The following is a 19,337-nucleotide window of genomic DNA, read 5'->3' on the forward strand; positions in this document are numbered from 1 at the left end:
AAAGTAGGAATAGACATATGGATTAGGCTCATTAAGTTGAAATTACTTTACAAAAAAAACACCCTTTTAGAATAATGGGGAACATACCTTTTTTATGTTTAATTTTCAGTAGAAATTAACCATTTCACAGTATCAATTTTGCGGAAAGTCCATCAGGGAAATTATTCATTTTTAATGTCATATTCTACAACTCGCCCAAGGCAACATTTTATTTATCCAAGCCCTTTTTTTGAGTAATCCATATTCTACTGAAATGGCTTGGTAAATCACATTGCAATATGGAAAGATGAACCTGTTTGTGAAAGTTGATATTAATCAATTGTTACAATATATAATTTTATAAAAGGTCCATTGACAGCAAGGCTCCTCCTCAGATTGCTAAAGACCACTAGTCACAATATGAGCATGTGTGTTTTGCATTTACAGACTTAACTAATTTAACATAATGAAGGTGAAGTATTTATTTCACGGCATGGATTTAAAGGTCAAGGACATTGCTCTTTAACCCCACTCATTACAGTTTTTCTGCATAGTGGAAGTTAAACTGATCCAACACGAGAATCGGGAAACATAATATTCAGATCAGGTCTGGTCACCTTTGGGTTTTGTCAGATTTCCACTAAAGGATCCATTTTTATCTAATATGTGTCAGAGTCTAGAGGCAAGTTTCGTGGGACCTGGAAACCAAATTCAACCCGGTGGGTTTAAAACAACCATCCTTAGTGTAATGCTTGAAGCTTATTCTCTGGGTTTTATATGCAAGAGAGAAAATCTCTGTTAAAAATGTGAAAGACTACTTTAATATAGGCAGATTGTCCCCAGTTCTTATTTTCTCTACCTACATTTGTATTGCACCGACACTATTTTGTATCCTGCAAGCAGTTATAATCCGTATACAGAGGGTTTTACCCATTATATCTCCAGAGCTGCAGTTGAGATTGTCTTTTGCAGTTTTTGTGAGGTAAATTTGCATTTTTTCATTGTGAAAACCATCTTTCTATGGCCCATTCTCTTTATCTGAATTTCCCTGTAATAAAAGGAAAAACTGATGTTTTCACAGTCCCATCTTTTCACTCTTTCTGGCTCGCTCGCTCTCTGACACGTCTGTACTCTGGATTCTGTAGATTTCTGTAGTCTCTCTCTCTCTCTCTCACACATTTCTTCTCCTGTGACTCCTTTTTTCAATTCTCCTTGGTTCTCCTTCTATCCTCTCTCTCCTTACCTTTTCCCCCCTTTTTTTCCTTCTCTATCCTTCTCTCTCTCCCGCTCCCTTGCTCTCTCCCAGTGAAAGGCTGAGAATACCCAAGGGAGCTGATGCAATTAAAATGCTAATCCTGTCTGTCTACAGAGAGAGGGAGAGGGGGGGCTGACAGCATGAGGGATTGCGGCTCACATGGAGAACTCGACTGAAATGGAGAACAGAGGGGGGGGGCACTGGGGGAGGTGGGTGGGGTGCGCTGAAAGGGAGAGGGGGGAGGGGATGTGTGTTGGGGGAGACAGAGTGAAAAAGGGGATGCTAGCTAGGGAAAAGACAGACAAGGATAAAGCTTGTGTTGTGAGCTGAGCAATGATATACTGGCTGCGTTTAAGTCTTATCTTTCCCTATGTGTGGAAGGCATTACAGTTAATGTACAGCACTACACTATTGGTTAGGTTGTTCACCCTTACCTGCACCATTTCATATACTGTGTGTTGTGTCTGCACAGCACACCGGTTCCACATTGGCTGTGCAGAAATGAGAATGATTATGTATGCAGTGAAAGCCCAGCTGGATACCCTGAATATTTCATAGTATGTGTTGCTCGCTCCGTCTCTCAATGCCACACAGCCCAGCTAGGGTGGTAACGTGTGCATAATGGTGTGATTTCTAAGAGCTGTGGATGCAGGCTGTGGGCCTTAAGCTGTCTTCCTATAAAAAAAGAGAGAGAATTTAAGTATCATTACTTACAGCACTCTTGAGTTTTAAGCTCTCAGTAACAGAACCAGCCCAGCGGCGTTGTCAGGAGCCAGTTGATCAAAAGGAAATGGTGTTTAGATTTTGCTTTCAGACTTGTAGGGGTTGTATTATTGTTATTTGTATTATTTTGTACATTGGTCTTGTGGTCCGGTTTTAGTACTATCCATTTTACCTGTGTCTGTGTCATATGGTCCTTTTTCTGTGCAATATTTTAACTCATCTCAACAGCTGCTATAATACTACAAGGCCACTAGACTGTGCATGAGTGCAATTGTGGGTAATCACAGCTTAATTGGAGTAATTAGGGGAATGTAGGGGCATTAGGCTACAGCTGGGGGCCATAATGAGGAGTGGGGACAAAAGAGAGGGGGGAGAGGTGAGAAGCTTCAAGCGCCACAGTTGCCCTCTTCACTGAAGGTCAGTTGTACTTCTCTGAAGATCAGCCCACACATACATACAGTCAGAGTTGTCTGCAGCACGATGGCCTAAATTTTTGGAGTACAAAACTTACCGCCATCAGAGTGTAAGCAAAGTATCCCAATATTCATGTAGATTCAACAGGTACAAAACAAATACTTACAGTCCTAGATCAATAAATTAGCTATAGGTTATCTGGCTAGGAGGCAAAGAGATTGTTTGTAAATGACTGAAAGGAAAGAAAAAGAGGGAAAGAGATGGGCGAATCAGGGTCATTAGTTCAGGCGGCTGGGTCTGCTGCATTCCTGAGCCCTGAGATGGGGGAGCAGCAGAGCAGGAATGTGCCTTGGAGAGAGAAGAGACCTAAGCAGAGGGAAAGAAAAAGGCAAGAAGGAACAAGAGGGAAAAAAAGGGGGGTGGAGGCTTTGCTACGAGAGGCCTTAAATGGTGGAACAGACTCATTTATCAAATGAAGTTTGAAAAAGCAAAAACTCATCTGCTCCATAGCACTTGGAAACTTTAAGCAAAACTGTTTTTGTCCTCATTTCTTTCACATCTGTTAGCCCTACAGTTCAGCTCTACTCATTTGTTAGCTCTGACTGCTCCAAGGCTGCAAACTTGTTTTTCAGTGTGACTCTTTACATAAAGACGCATAAGATTGTTACAGTTGCGTTAACAAGAGAAGTTATGAATGATAAAGTTCATGCACCCCCTAACCTTTTGATGATGAGCTTTGACTAACTAGCGTAATCCTTAAAGAGGACAAGCGCCTAACCCAGTTTCCACTGGGATTAATCTTGTCATCCATATTGTTAGTGTCTGTCTCCTTCAGAATCCTGTCTAGTTTCACTGCTGTTTAAATTGGCTTTTACCCCTTTTAATTTACTCTCCAGTTACAAAGATCAACATAAATGTGAACATAGTGATGTGTTTTTATGTCACTGAATATTTCACGTCACATTTTAATATTTTTTGCACTGGTCTCCATATTATTTTACAAACATGCCATAGACAACTTCCTTACTGTCATAATTGCAGCCCCTAGGGGTCGTCTTTATATTGCTTGAACAGTCCAGAACTTAAAGATATTCAGTTTACAACGATTGAAAATCAGGAAATCCTCACATTTGAAAAACTGGAACCAGTGAATTTTTTGCATTTTTGCTTCAAAAATGTTAAAACAAACAAAAAAACAATTAATTATTTATTTGTTAATTATCAGATATGTCGCTGATTATTTTCCATCTGTTTGCTAGTGCATGTAAGAGGTTAGGAGTGAGTTAACTGATTAATCAACTAATCTTGAGCTCTAATATTTTGCAGTTTGTCTATTTAGCACTAAAATCACTGTGAATTAATACAATAATGTGCCCAAGACATCAAATTGTGATAACGCATTTCTACTCTTAATGTCTGAAGTTGAATGACTGAGAACCAAAAGGGGCAAGAGGAAATTTAGTTAAATGTTAAAAGCTTCAGGCTCTGAAGAAAAGATGGTTGTCTGTACTTAAAACTTTTCAGTAACAGAGTTGTATCTGTGAGGGTGTGTGTATGTGTGAAAGAGAGAGAGATGAGAGCATGGCTGCAGGCTGACAGAGGTCCTGGTATAATGCAGTGGTGGAGAGCAGCAACTGATAACTATACTTATGGCCACTGGGGCTCATAGTGACAGCACATGCACTCCCATTACTGGTCCCATGCCTCATGCCCTTATCTCTGGCAGCCTGCCACGGAGGGACCACACTGCCCTCTGCTGTTTATTTAGAGGAAGTTTGGGCTCATTGAGAATTCAGCCAGATACTCATAGCAATGACTCATGGGAGAAAATTGACTGGGTTTTGACAGTGCTGCACTACTTTGAATTTTAGTAGTGATTCAGCGTCTTCCTATACACCGTTTGAACCCACAGTATTAGCCTTCTTCTAGGGGGGTAAATGTGTGCTCTGTCAGTTTTCCTTTTAACCAACAGGTTTTCTCAGCCTTAGAAAGGTGTTCTGGCTTGGACAGACTAACCAAAACAGACTTATTTTTCTCAAACTGGGTAATACTAACCTTGCTTGCCTTACTCCTATACTTTATCTCCTTTCCTTTCCAGTGCTGAGTATACGAGGTGTGCAGGAGGAGGACCCCCCAGATCCCCAGATCATGCGGTTGGACAACATGTTGTTAGCAGAGGGTGTGTCAGGACCAGAGAAGGGCGGAGGGTCGGCTGCAGCGGCTGCAGCTGCAGCAGCAGCAGGGGGCTCACCCACCGACAGCAGCATCGAACACTCGGACTACAGAGCCAAGCTTGCCCAGATCCGCCAGATCTATCACTCTGAGCTGGAGAAGTATGAGCAGGTGTGTGCAGAGCAGACCTAAATTCTTGAACATATACGGTTATCCACAAATATTGTTTGAAAAAGTTATAATAAATATATATGTAGGTCAGTCAGAGTGAAACACTTAATTCCTCTGTACTTGGGTTCATCAGTTTGGTAACAAATCATCTTGTGGTAAGAAAAAGGAAATATATTGTAAACTGTTGTATTGCACACCACTATAAGATTGATTACTTCTGTTTCCATGTCTGGAGGTATTTTAATTACCATTATCAGCTGCTGTAGTGTTTGGAATGAAAACGTGTGCAGGGATTGGCAACCACATGCCTCAGGCAGCAAGTCTTTCGCAATGTGCTTTACTTAAAATTTAACTGCTTAAATAACGGGTGTATAAGGATGGAGTTTTCATTATAAAGCATGAGAATGTATTTTGACAAATATGTTAATTTTTGGTATGAACAGAAATTGAGACGATCACTCCAAAACCACATGGAAAAAAACATTGTCACTTATCAAGCCTGCATTCTTGGCTTTTGGTATCTTTATGGCATTGGGCCACCCTTTCCTGGTGTTTCAAAGATTGACAACCAATGCTGTAAATTGTATTTTATGGTTCAAATGCTACTAGTAACCCACAAACAAAGCATCCTAATATTAATTAGAAAAGATGAAGACAGCCGATCAACAGAGGACTACATGTCTTCATCAATGTCATGGCACTAGACATAATCTGTGCTTGGGCTATCTTTTTTTTTTTTTTTTTTTTTTACAGTAGCATTCAACTCCTTTTCTCTCTCCTTGGTCCAGGCCTGCAGTGAGTTCACCAACCATGTAATGAACCTGCTGAGAGAGCAGTCTCGCACACGGCCCATCTCTCCCAAGGAGATTGAGCGCATGGTGGCCATCATCCACCGCAAGTTCAGCTCCATTCAGATGCAGCTCAAACAGAGCACCTGCGAGGCCGTCATGATTCTGCGCTCACGCTTCCTTGACGCCAGGTCTGTCCGTGTGTGTGTGTGTGTGTGTGTGTGTGTGTGTGTGTTAGATGGCTTATTAATTTCTTGATGGCTGAACTGATCTAAGCATGTTGTTCATTATTACTCTCTCTGTGTCAGACGTAAGAGGCGCAACTTCAACAAGCAAGCTACAGAAGTGCTGAACGAGTATTTCTACTCCCACCTGTCTAACCCTTACCCTAGCGAGGAAGCCAAGGAGGAACTGGCCAAAAAGTGTGGGATCACTGTGTCTCAGGTGAATTGCTTACACCACTATTATCTAGGACACTCTAAGCAAAATTACACTGCATGTGTTTTTTGTGGAAGCTGAGGTTATTTTGGTTGTCAAACCCAGGATCACCTGTCTCTGTTTCAGAATCAGAACAGTCTTTATAGCATATTTTGAAAAGGCTTTAATTAGTTCATTTGTTTTGTGGTCTAAAAGACTGAAAAGAAGATTAATATGTATAGATTATGAACTTCTGTTCATTTATTAGCTGAGCGAGCCAAAACAGTGTGGCTACAAAAGTTAGATGAATGCAAAGGAAACGCATTGAAACGTCTGACATCTATCTGTTCCTCAGGTCTCTAATTGGTTTGGCAACAAGAGAATACGCTACAAGAAGAACATTGGTAAGTTCCAGGAGGAAGCGAACCTCTACGCAGTTAAAACAGCGGTGGATGCTGCCAATGTGTCTGCGCAGGCTAGCCAGGCTAACTCTCCGGCAACCCCCAACTCAGGTACTACATGCTCCGTGCAATCTACCCACAAACGCTGCTACTTCTCATTAACAGGCTTTAGTTCCTCTATGTACACTTTTGTTTTTACACATAACTGAACTTGACTGAGCCACACCGACTGTATGAAGGGCTGACTTGATTGTTCAAAGGAAAACCCACACTGCAAATGTGATCTCAAACAGTTCCCAAACTTTGGATGAAATCAGTGGTGAAAAGTTTTCTTCTATCCAACACAGTATGTAATATACTTGTGTATAATCAGAAACCTAGACACAATCTTTATTCATTTGGTACTGCTGCTGCAAGCCAGCTGCCAAGAGTAGCGCCCTCTTTTACACTCTGCTGCATAATTTGTCTTCAACCATGGCATCAAATAAAGCATTCTAAATCGAACAAAGAAGAGAATAAAAATATTCAGACTATAACATGCAGTATTGTCAACTTTACAAGACAGCATTTGATTGTGTTGTAAAAGGTCACCACTGTTTTTATATATAATATATACTTAACACTTTTGGTTTTCTATTATGTCAGTGGTGTGCAGGACAGTTAATTAGGACCATACAGCTGAGGATTGTGTAATGTGGGTAGCTGTGGTGTTTGGTTCTCTCTCAGCCACAACTTGCATTCATCTTGTGCCACGTTTTGTGTCTTATTTTGAAACACTTGAATATGACTTGGGACTTTTGTGATTCTCTTGGGTATCAGAGGGACTCGTCTAATGTCTGCTTCAAGTGCTTTCTGTCCATCTCTTCCTAAAAATCATCCTCATTATTCATTTATTTATTTATTTATTTATTTAATTGCTCAATTAATTGTGTTGTGTGACATACCTCAAGCTGTCTACATTGCACATCAACTTATTTTCAAACCATTGTTCAACACACCACATAGTATTAATATAGTGACCCCAATATGCCAGGGAAGCTGAATGGACCAGGTAGGTGATCATTTAGATGTTTGGATTAATTTTGCCATTTCCACTCTTATAGTGTCAGTGTATTAAAAATGGCGATCACTTTTGACACAGTTTATTAAACCCTTTTAAGAGTAACTAAACTCAAAGGTGTGACATGAAGCTTTCTGTGAGAGATGGGCTATTTTATTAAAAAGTGATCCTAGGCATGAAAGACCGGATGGTGTGCTCCTTTTTCTATTCTAGCTGAAATGACCTGAGAAATCAATCGAAAATGTAAAGATAGTAAGAGGGAGTATAGCATAAGTCACTGAATGAGAAGATGTGTACAGTTCAGTTTTATTCTGTGCATTTTTCATCAGTCTTAACATTAATAATTTAATAATATTTAAAATATTATTAATTTTTATAATAATTCATAAGTATTAAACCAGATTTTTACAATTTTAGATTGTAATGGTGAGATACGTGATAAGAATGCAATGACAACTTGTATAGGCAGACACCAAATAAACTACTTCACAGGATATCTTGCTAAAGTAAGGCTACATTTGCACCACAAGACATAAATTTGTACACCACAAACCTTTTGACTTGATTATACAAAGTATTAAAACCAATATAGATATATGTAATTTGAATATCACAGTTTGTTAAGACTGTAGTAAACATTTAGGTTTCCAACAAGAATTTCCTGACGTGGAGAGGGATTCAAATGTGGTTAAAGCAGATCTCAACACGAGCAACGAACCCTACTGTTCGAAAGTCATTATCAGATTCTGTGCAGCATTTTGTGTACAGTAGCCTTCACTACTGCCCCCCCCCCCCCCCCCGATTGTAGTCCACGATGACTGACAAAACACCACCAACTATTGGGATATGAATTATGTGTCCCATTCAACAGTTAAGCCCAACATGTAATCCACACAGAAGGACGGCTCAGCCCAAGAAACCAAATGAATGATTGCAGCTACAAAATGTGTATTTTCAAATATTGGAATTACATAGATATGATTTTTTTATGGTTTTATTTTCTAACTGGCACACATTTAAGAAGTTTACAGCTGATACGTGTAAAGTGATCCATTCAGAATAAGCTGGCTGAGAACACTGACCCCTCATATTGAAGCTGGTATGAGAATTGACTACTTCCAGTCATCATCCATGGCCAGTGGTGACCTTTGACCCCATGGCACTGTGTTGGGGCTGATTGGATATTGGCTATATATATTGCCTGCAGGGTCACCAGGGTCATACAGTTTGTCTCACACAGGCGACGCCTACCTCAGCCTGCATGCGTTCAACGGGGAGGGTCTCAACATCGCCCCCTCTCTGCAGCCGCAGGTATGCACTGAGGACAGCTGCAGAGTTGTTCTCAATGCCGTTAACCCAGCCCCCCCCAAAATCCCTGGATACCTACCCTTAGCCTAGCTACTTTTGACCCTGACCTTTCACCAGATCCCATCCTCACTTTACCTTTGACCCTTTCAATTCCTTCCAACACAAACACACAGACTTCACTCAAGAGGCTAATGTCGCTTTGTTTAAGACTATTTAAATTTGTATTATTGCATATTCCTCTGGAGTTACATGTACAGAGTCCATATTTATTTGTTAAAAGAGCACAGGGTCAGCCTCAGCACGGGACCTTTTTAAGAGGTATAACGGCCTTCCTCAAGACTCTAGTAGCAACATAGAGGCGAAATATTCCCATCCGGGGATTGAACGAGCAATAGTCAGTTTCTCTACCTCTGGGTTGTCCTGCACCTCCAACACTTACACAGCCCCGAGTCTTTTTAGTCCTCGTTTTCCCCCTGTCCTTCCACACATTCCCCCATCCCATCTCTCCATATGTTCATCTCCTGCGTAGAGCAAGAAGAAATTTCTTCAAAATGAACTGTCCCTGTGATTGTCTGTTAATAGATGTTCAGTTTTGTTGTTCAGGAGAAATCCACAGACTTCTGCTGTTGGGCACTACATAGTCACGTGGTGGTGTCATGGATTGTAGTTGATCCGTACAGACAACCCCCTAATTGGAGCATAAGTGGTTTAATGGCCACAATGTTTACTGGTCGTACCAACTATTTTTAAACGTGACAGTTCCTGTTTCACAGTTTTGATGCTTACAGTAGAGGTTTGTGGATACTATCACTCTTCTGTTCAGCCTGTGGTTGTGTAGTTAAATCAGTAGTTTGGAGCATTAACATTTATTTAGTTGTCTAGTTGTGGTGTTTAAGTTTGTGTTGAAATTTGTGTGTGTTTTGTGTCTGACAGGTGGATACCCTGCACCGTGCTACACACCTGACGGGCGGCTATGAGGAGCTGTCGGGTAGTGGCCTCTACACCCCTCATCGCCTGGATGTGAGTACCAACTTTTGTGGCGTAGCTGAGGAATAAGTTTGCAGTTAGTCAGGATACCTGCACATATGTGAGTTTGCTTGAAAGGAATTCGGGTGGATGAACTGGACTACAATGCATGCAAAACTGTTCTGATTAGCTGCATAGCCAGATTCCTGAGTAATCTGGTTATTTGGTGAAACTTGATGGCATGAGAACAGTGAATGTAATCAGCTGTCATCATGTTTTAACAGATTGGTATTTCTTAGAATGAACAGCATTTTGTATGCAGAATGCAGCCTGTAAGCTATCTTGAGGCTATGTCCTTTGGCTAGTAAGCACAAATATAGCTGATATAGACTACTAATTATAAAACTCCTTCTTCATGCAGAATACTCTCTTCCCTGACTGTTTGCAGGCTAACAGCTGGCAGGACACCACCAACCCCCCCTCGGTCACCTCCCCTCCTGGTCCTCCTGGCAGCGTCCACTCCGACACCTCCAACTGATTCGGTGGCTCTCCCTGCCATCACTTCATTCCCACTGTGGTCTGCTCTGACTACCATCTTCTGTCCTTGTTTTTTCACTATTCCCTCGTCTCTCAAGTACACAGCCACACAAGGCTGTACTCGCATCTCATAAACACAAACTGTGCTGGAACACAGGACAGCCGAACAGTAGTTAGGAGGAATTCTCCCTCCAGCCCACAGCTCCACTTCCATGCTAGAAGCTCCTAAACTCAGAATAAAAAGAGGCACGGAGCTTACTGATGCCGAGACAGATAAGACAACATCTTTACTTTCAAGGACTTTTTGAAAACCACTGACCCAGCCGTGTAGGTGATCATGATGTCTGTACATTATGTGTATATGCACGTTAACTTCACACAGTACTCACACAGCTTGTCCATGTGCTGTTGACCTCTGCACTCGACCCTTTGCTTTGGAAAACTGTGTGTGATTGCCTGTATCTCTTGAAGCCTTGGCATTTGACAGCCAAACTGTTGATACGGATCACCAGGGAGCTCTGCTCACCTTGCTCGTACCAAAGTGCTGCCCCGGTAGTTGTCAACACATCTGTTCCTCCGAGATCACCCTCTGCCAACTCAACACAAGACACTGTTGTATCTCCCAGTCCTTATAGCTTGCTGTTTCATTCTGTTGAAGATTTCAAAGTGAATAATTGAGATGTGCACTAATGTGCATGCACCCTCCTTCCGTAACACATACACACCTCAAAACGTCGTTTTCATAGTGAGCTGACATAAAAGATGTGTCAAGCACAAAAGTTAGCATCCTTGTTATGGGTGTCTACCTGTAAAAAGGTAGTTAAGGGGATCACTGTTCTAAAGCAGACAGGACAGGTGATAACAGGGCTGGTGAGAAGAGGAGGAAAGGGCAGAGAGGAGAATATCGTTTGTTGAGTGGATGTAACTAAGAGCCCTTTTTTGTTGCTAACCAATAGAGGGTGTTGGTAGACTGCTTGTAGACTTAACTTCTTGCTTTCTGTCCACTAGTTTATTTGATTGTAGGCTATTTTCTAATGCTGTTTCACCAAGAATGCACCAGCCACCACCAAAAATGAGCTCAGTAAAAGCATCTAAATGACATTAGGAGGAGGGTGGAGAGATTGTGGGGCACTGATGTGTTATTGGGACAAACGTGACATGAATTTAGAAACGTGACTGTCTTCCATGCATGTAGGACTTCTAGGCGTGATATTATTGTTTTCATTTAACCTTCCGAGTTTTTAGCTTTGTTTTTATTAACAAAAAAAAATAAAAGGGTATAATTATTACAGTCAGACCAAAAAGGAAAGTGCATCATGTATTGCTATGATGTGTGTCTCTCGTGTGGGCGTGTGTGTACAGTGTTCTTGGGATGTCTTAGTCAAACTGGCCGGTGCCCTCTGACCTTTGTAACTATTAGAGACTGGGTGCTTCCGCCAGCCAATGACACACCGGGTGGGGTTCAACTGAGATCTCCTCCCCATCTTGAAACATTTTAAGCTTGTGAGCCCGAGGCAACACACTACAACCTTCTGTTGTAACAAAACCAAAAATAACCACGTTCAGCAATGTAATAATGCTACTCTGTGTCTCTCTAAAGTTGGTGCACAGCCAGCTTTTTTCAGTTTGAGGAGAGGAGGGAATTATATTTGTATCTGTGTGTCTCTGTGTGGTGTTGTCATGCCTCAAGTTGATTTGATTTATTTGGGGGCGGGGGGTTGTTGTGGGGCGTCATGGGAGGGTGGATGGAGTGAGGACTGTCATCACACCTGTAATTTGATTGTGAGCATAGAAGGTATGCTCTCCCCTTTTCCCATCCTTTTTAATACCTTATGGTAAAACCACAACTATTGTTTGTAGTTCCATGGCCAATTGGGCAAGGGCTTCTCTCTCTCCTGTTACCAAAAAAAAAAGAGGCAGCACTGGGTGTAGTAAAACTCTTAACTTGTGTTTAAGAAAAACCTGCAACGTTTTTGGGGATTTTCATTCTTTGGAACTATTTTATACATTAACTGTTCTGTGAATAACAAAGCATTTTGATAGTAAGGTAAAGCCTTATGAAAATTTAAGTGTCAGTCAAGACTTTATTGAACCATATGTTACAGAACAAAACTTGAGCTTATAAGCTGGTCACGTGTGATATCCCGCATCTAATTACTTGTTTTGTTACTCATCGCAGTTCATACGACTGTATCTTATAACGTTATCGCCACACCAAATTATCATGCCCCCACCCCCCTCCCCCCACCCCGTTTTCTACCTGTTGTAATGGATGTCACTGTACAGTTTGTGTAATGTTTCAGTATTTTTTTTTTTCTTTTATAAACTTTGATGTTTGGTTGAGATGCCAGTTTTATTTGGCCTTTGTGTCACAGGATTCACAATAACTCTGTATCAAGTTTGAATATTATTTAGGACTTTTTGTTACATAACCAGGTGGCAATGTAGGGTTCACAGGTGTAACATTTGGTGCTGTGGGATTTAATCAGCTGAGGTTCTCTAGCAGACATTGATTTATGGACCCCCTTCCTAGCTGATCTCCCTTCAGTTTCTACTTTTTCCACACTTCCCTAGTCAGTCACTTATATATATATCCACCCCTTTGTGCTTCATTAAATTTAAAAGCTTTTCTGAAACCTGAAATCATGCCATTAAATCAGAAATGTGTGTTTATGGAGCGGTTTAAGCAGTACATTTGCATGCAGGATGTTAATACTAAATGTAGTTTTAATTCTTGTGAAACAGGAAGTGAGAGACCTTCACATTAAAGCAGATGGTCTACGCTACACAACGTGTACCACATATCAAGGCTGAGTTCTTACCGCTTCTTCCCTGCCTTTCCAGTTTCCCTGTCAAATAAAGCCAAAAGCAGAAGTCTTTAAAAAATAATGAGTACAGAGACGTCAGTGTATGCATTGTATTTTTGCAACAGATTTACAATTCTAAAACATAGATCTTAATTTTATGTCTTACTATTGATCATGTTTAAATCTTGTTTTGATTCTGCAAGTGACTAAATGACTTCCACAGCACCAAATGGTTTAACCCTTTTTAATTTGTTTTTATTAGTATTTGTATCTCCCCTCTTTCCCTTGTATTTACCCCTCTCTCTACCTCTGTCTTTCCATTTCTCTTGTATATAACCCCCACTGTTTTCAGACGTGTGAGTCTGTATGAACTCCTTTTATACCTCAACTTTAGAATTGTTCTAGAAAGAGTAAAAACAAAAAGGAAGAATATGACAAATTGTAGTGTTCTTATTAGAAAATTAATAAAATGATTTAGTGTGATTTTTTTTCAGTATCTGATTTCAGAATTTAGGAGTGTTTCATTTTATAATTTGTCACAAATGCTATTGTGATAGTCAAATAAAAGGAGAGATTGCACCATCTGATGCTTAATATGTGAATCTGTTGGCCTCATTGACGGTGAGGAAAACACTCTACATGGATTAAAATCCCTTTCAGCCTTTTAAAACATGCATTTAAAATTTTAATTCAATTCACAAATGCAAACATGGAGGAGAGGTAGTTTGGCAAACGTTGGCTGATATCCGGCAGAAAAACTGAAGAATCCGTTAATTTTACACTATGTGCTGGTTAGATGAGAGTAAAATTATTAATTACAGGTCATCATACCCCTCGCATTGTCCAACTGTCTTTGTTTCCAGACACAGGGCCTGATCTTCTGACTTCTGGATACAGCCAAGAATTTCCTGTAGACAAAACATAATTTGAGCGTGGCATGACAAAGGGAAAATGGGTTTTGAAAAGATTCAACATTTAGCACTGTTTTCACACACAATAGTAGTCTAGACTCGAGGAGGGGGGAAATTTCCTGGCTGGTTCCTTCTCACACCAGGTACCTGACATGTTAAAGTGGAAATCAGCATGTGCATTGTTGTGGTAAGTGAAAACCTGCATATGACACAGAGGGAATATGAGAAACTAAAACCCTGGAGTAATGAAAGCTGAAGATAAATATAACATCAGAATATGGACCTTTTCTTATTACTGATAAATGGAATAAATCTTTTTAAATGCTTTGAGGGTGTAACATTTACATTTCACAACTTGTGTCTTACACTTTGGAGCTCTGGCAGTGGTGAGGCGATCTCCACAAGTGACAGTTCCCTCTGCTGGTCTGCACTCCTCTGACAAATGCAGCACAGGATCCACTTGAACGTCCTCCGCATCTCTTTGTCTCGCAGGGAATAGATGATGGGATTGACCAGAGAGTTGCACTCTGCCATCACCAAACAGAACTTCTCATAGTTGTTGGCGTGGCTGTCTTTGCCCAACAGCCCGTCCAGTAAGAGAGTGATGAGGCCAGGCGTCCAGCAGATTACAAATGCGCCTACGGAGATGTGGGCGGTCAATCAGGACAGAAAGGAGAACAATAAACCAAAGTCTTCCATAAAAGCAGCAGTGTTAAATGACACCTGTTGTCTCAGCATGCAGCTATGTCACGTAATACTGTACTTTGATTGCTTAACATCAGGGCTGACTGCCAGTACAGATTTACCTCCCAAGAAATGAGTCACCTGAGCAATGGTGGATTATGACGAGAAATGCAGTTTCAATGTTACTGCGACATACAGGAAATGCCCAAGAACCTTTTAAACTGAAAGTGTCCACGATAAACCAGACATGGTAGGAAAAACAAGCCTGTGGCTGCAAAACTGGTTTGTGGGGGAAGATGTCTGAAGATTATCGTCATATTTATCCAAGGGGAGTTAAAATCGAGGGCAACTGGACTTTGTTGAACATACTTGAAGCCGTTTGGCCTCTCATCCAAGAGGCTTCTTCATTTCTAACTGAATACTGCTTGGACACAGTCGTTAGAGTTGCCTGAGGTCTGAACGACATTGTCACTTAAGGCTAAATGTGAACATTTGTTCAATCTCATGCGAAGGGATGAGAGCACAGCATTGTAGGTGGGGGATAAGGACATCCTCCCCTGTAGAGAGAGACAACAATATACAGGAAACCCACACACAAACAGAACAATACTTACTCTTTGATTCTTACCACCCATGTTGAGCATAAGCTGAGAGTTATCAGAACAGTGCACCGCTAAGCTGATAACATACCAACAAGTGCCCAAGATGTCTTTTCAGAGAGAGACTGTGCTAGACTCTTTTTACTCTAATTTTGTGGATAATTAAAAACGAAATGTACAAACTTGACCTTTGACTCACAACTAACACAAACACACAAACAACTCACCGAGAACCATGGAGATAGTTTTCATGAGGTTGACAACAGTCTGGTTGTGGCACGTCTCTGAGGTGTGCTGAGACGCGTACTGGCTCTTGTATCTCACATATATGAAGATACGGGTGTACATGGCCACCATGATACAGAAAGTGAGTAGGTTGAGAACCGCCCAGAAGATGAGGAAGCGGCGGCTGTACAGGGGAGCGACAGTGGAGCAGTCATCCAGATCACACTCGCAGTTCCAGATCGTCGAGGGAACTGTACCCATGATGATGCCCACGACCCAGATACAGACGATCAGCAGCACCACACGCCGCTTGGTCATCTTGCTGTGCAGCTGCATGGTGATGATGGTCTGGTGGCGCTCCACGGCGACAGCCAGCAGGTTGGCCACAGAGGCCGTCAGGCTGATGTCAATTAAAGCCCCGCGGATGTACCACTGCTCCTTTGTGAGCATCCTGGTCCAGGGGCCCGTGTTCAACATCAGGTTGGTGTAGGCGATACCTGCAAACAGGTCTGCTGCAGCCATGTTGCCCAGGAGATAGTAGATGGGGAAGTGGAAGCGGTGGTTCATGAAGATGGCCACCATCACCATCAGATTGGCCAGGACCACGATGAGACATACGGTCAAGCCAAGTCCGATCACCACAAAGTCCCGCGGTGTCCACCCTACACTGACCTTCTTGCCCACCCAGTTGTAGAAGAAAGTGACATTGTGGCTGTAGTCGCAGGTATTCCAGCCACTGCTCTCCATGGCCATAACTGCAGACACAAAACAGACATTTCAGGATATGCACCTGTAGTCTTAAGAAGTGCAACAACAGGTATTGTACAATACTTTAAAATCAATATTCACCACGTGTGTTTCATCCACTTATCTCAAATATACTTCGACTATCGACTGCTATGAGAAGTTGAAAATAGTAATGTTGTACTAGTAACAGGAATGCTTAATCTCAGGATTTTTACTGTATGGAAAATGCAGTCAGTTGTTACGACATGTTTATCCTGAAACTGGATAAATTCCGCACAGTTGTTGTCAGGGAGACTGTCCAGATTACCATCATCGGTAGACAGTGTGTTGTAACGTGGTTTGCCGATGTGTTACTGTGATAAGGGATGGTTTGGTAATGATAAAGAAGGCATGTAAATTAACTCTTTGTGAATTATTTTTTCCTTCTATAAAATGTCATAAAATAGTAAAATAAAAAAAATGCCCAACACAATTTCCCAGAGACCAAAGGTGACATCTTCCAGTTGATCATTTTGTCCAACCAACAGTCCAAAACCCAAAGTACTCACTAAAACAAAAACAAAAACAAAAACAAAAACATATGCTGAAACCATCTGGCCAAGAAATATAGCAACTACTACTCTTCATTCTGGGACAACATAAAAAAATCAGAGACATACATAGAATATAAAATATAAAACATTAAAACGTGTTTCAACCTTCAGTAAACGTGCTTCTTATCTTGACATCGCAATCTGTTCAACTGAAACTGCGTTCAGGATATTTTCGTTTGAACTTTCTTCAGAGGAAATATTTAATTATTTGAAACCCACCGCCGTTTTTAGGGTCTCCTCCATCCAGACAGGTTCTACATGAAACTGGAGCTGCTAGCTGCCATCTGATCTGTTCTCACTCCTGTTGGTGCACGAGGTTTCACGGTTTGAAGTCCACGCCTGTCCGAATTACTCTCACTCAGATCAGCTGGAGCCGTCAGTACAGGTATCGGTGCTGCCTCCGAGTACAACCTGAAAAATCGTAAAGAACATACACACAGTCGGTTTTACTCATAAAAACAAAAACGCGATTCTTGACTGAGATATAGATTAAATTCTACATTTTCAGTGGCAATAAAACTGATAATTGCATGCATAATTGATGACTATTATGTAGTCATAGTCACGACAATACTAGTGCCATATTGTCTTAAATTACATACTTTTCGGTGGACAAAGAAAATTACTTGTTTACGTTTATTTTGAAAGTACATGCAGGAAGCGCTAGTATGGTTTCGTGTCTGACTTGACACTGATGGATGAGTGTTCACTGTCCTCTAGTGGTGACAGAGAGGGACTGCAACACCACGTTAGATTCGTTGTTAAAGCAAGAAGTACAACTCCCTATTACTGTGATTATTAATAACAGAAACATTAGTATTAGAAATAACTGGATTAATATAGATATGTTTTGATGACTGTTTTCTAGTATGGAGACCAGTTTAACTTGAACTATTTTACCGTAATTGACTTTCTAACACTGTGGCATATTCAACAGAACATCGCGGCCCCCTGTTTAATAATGCAGTCATTTCAGAGGCAGGAGTACAGTAGCCTCAAAACCCACAAAACAACGACGGCTAGTAGCCAAACATTACATTTAGGTCATTTTCTCAACTTTTAGGGTATTTAATTTAGCTGTGCAAAACAAGTCAAGCAAGCTGTTTTGTTTGACTAAACTCAAAGTCAAAGTCAGGTCAATCGGGAAGTCACACAACCCAATGCTACTGTCATACATTATCACACAGTTGTTGAATAATGATTAATCAAATGTAAACAACATGTGAACAACGCTCTTCATTGGAATATAGTACAGACAATAAAACTGATTACTAACGCGGTATTAGATATATTCATATTAGTGCTAATGTAAATAGTATCTGTATTACTAATGTGAACTTTGTCATCAAACAATACAAACGCACGATGTAATGCATTCCTATAAACAGGCCTGCAATGTGTCTTGCCCACCTCCTTTGCACAAAGTGAACGATTGTGTAGAATTACAGTGTTCGCTGCCATCTAGTGGCCACAGCGAGGAACTGCAACATTACTTATTCTTTGTAAAATTTGCGTCAATGTAAACATAAGACAACATTAATACTTCCGGTTAATACTCTCAAAATAAATTAAACAATCTTAAAACGACAGAAACGGACACTAACTTACGTTTTCATAATAATACAGACATTTAACGGTTATTATTTCACTTTTGTTTCTTTTATGTTTAAAGTTTTACCGTGTTATTTCTTAGTCTTGTGGCTGGTGCACGGAGCTGGCACTGACAGGAGGCCCGGAATAGCTAACTTAGCTAGTTCGAAGCAGTTTGGAGAGCGGACCGACAAACTTTTCCACGCCGTCATTTAAAATTAACCATATAGTGGCAAGTCTCCACGGAGTCACATTCACAGTTTATATGAGCAGTAGGAAATAATTCTTGGTACTAAGGAGAGTTGTGGAGGCCATGATGATCAAACATGATCAAAATAAAGTGGCAGCTCATCTCAAGTCTACTCTGTAGTGACTCACTGCCCTCAAGTGGTCACAGGGAGGAACTGCAATGCCACATACAATTCACGACAAATGAAGAGTTCACAAAATTAACACCAAAACTGAAGCTGTTATTTAATAGCAAACTAACAATGACTTGTACATACTATAATACAACATATTGCACATGGTGATATTAATAACGGCTATAACGTTACAGATATTAACTATTTTTCAGTTTGGTCTCTTGTTTTGAAAGTGGTCATAGGAAGTTTTAGTAGACCTTCATGGCTGCAATGACGTACACTTGATGAAATTAATGCAATGTAGTTCTTCACTGTGACCACTAGAGGGCAGTAAACACTCATGAATCTAAATACACTCGGGTCAAACCACAATCCAACAATATTAATACAAATATTACGTGGATGCAGCGTATTTCTTTGATGTTGTTTATAGCTATTATTTACTGTCCATGTCTGTTAAAGTGCTTTGTAATTATATGATACAATGAAGAATACAGCCCCAACAGTTTGTTGAATTTTGTCATTACTGGTGATTGCTAAAAATACCAATGATTGGTAATAAATGCATTAAAGAGTTACGTTTGGTATGAACCTCGATGTCAAGGTAGCCATGAAAGTAAATTAA

At 40.8% G+C, this 19,337-nt stretch overlaps 2 protein-coding genes across 6 annotated transcripts in view; one reads left to right on the forward strand and one right to left on the reverse strand.

Moving 5' to 3' along the window:
* pbx4 (pre-B-cell leukemia transcription factor 4) overlaps positions 1 to 13,582 on the forward strand; it is a 27,328-nt gene extending 13,746 nt beyond the window's left edge. For 2 of the 4 annotated variants that reach the window (XM_038709962.1, XM_038709964.1), the window contains 6 exons: positions 4,470 to 4,714; positions 5,503 to 5,693; positions 5,811 to 5,946; positions 6,275 to 6,431; positions 9,622 to 9,708; positions 10,103 to 13,582. In XM_038709962.1, the coding sequence (XP_038565890.1) occupies positions 4,470 to 4,714; positions 5,503 to 5,693; positions 5,811 to 5,946; positions 6,275 to 6,431; positions 9,622 to 9,665 (773 nt within the window). In that variant the 3' untranslated portion in view covers positions 9,666 to 9,708; positions 10,103 to 13,582. Of the gene's footprint in view, positions 1 to 4,469; positions 4,715 to 5,502; positions 5,694 to 5,810; positions 5,947 to 6,274; positions 6,432 to 8,476; positions 8,480 to 8,587; positions 8,692 to 9,621; positions 9,709 to 10,075 lie in introns of all 4 variants that reach the window. The other 2 variants (XM_038709966.1, XM_038709963.1) reach the window with 2 other exon arrangements.
* Positions 1 to 18,654, reverse strand: part of lpar2a (lysophosphatidic acid receptor 2a) — a 25,980-nt gene extending 7,326 nt beyond the window's left edge. The window contains exons 1-6 of one of the 2 annotated variants that reach the window (XM_038709954.1): positions 18,436 to 18,654; positions 16,977 to 17,168; positions 15,420 to 16,172; positions 14,276 to 14,547; positions 13,830 to 13,906; positions 13,014 to 13,040 (exon numbers count right to left, since the gene is read on the reverse strand). In XM_038709954.1, the coding sequence (XP_038565882.1) occupies positions 13,014 to 13,040; positions 13,830 to 13,906; positions 14,276 to 14,547; positions 15,420 to 16,170 (1,127 nt within the window). In that variant the 5' untranslated portion in view covers positions 16,171 to 16,172; positions 16,977 to 17,168; positions 18,436 to 18,654. The remainder of the gene's footprint in view (positions 1 to 13,013; positions 13,041 to 13,829; positions 13,907 to 14,275; positions 14,548 to 15,419; positions 16,173 to 16,976; positions 17,169 to 18,435) is intronic. The other variant, XM_038709955.1, reaches the window with a different exon arrangement.
* Positions 18,655 to 19,337: the final 683 nt, after the last annotated feature.

The sequence above is a fragment of the Micropterus salmoides genome, unplaced genomic scaffold (assembly GCF_014851395.1).
Source record: "Micropterus salmoides isolate LMB-PRFRI ecotype aquatic unplaced genomic scaffold, ASM1485139v1 Ms_hic_scaffold_10, whole genome shotgun sequence".
Classification (NCBI taxonomy): Eukaryota; Metazoa; Chordata; class Actinopteri; order Centrarchiformes; family Centrarchidae; genus Micropterus; species Micropterus salmoides.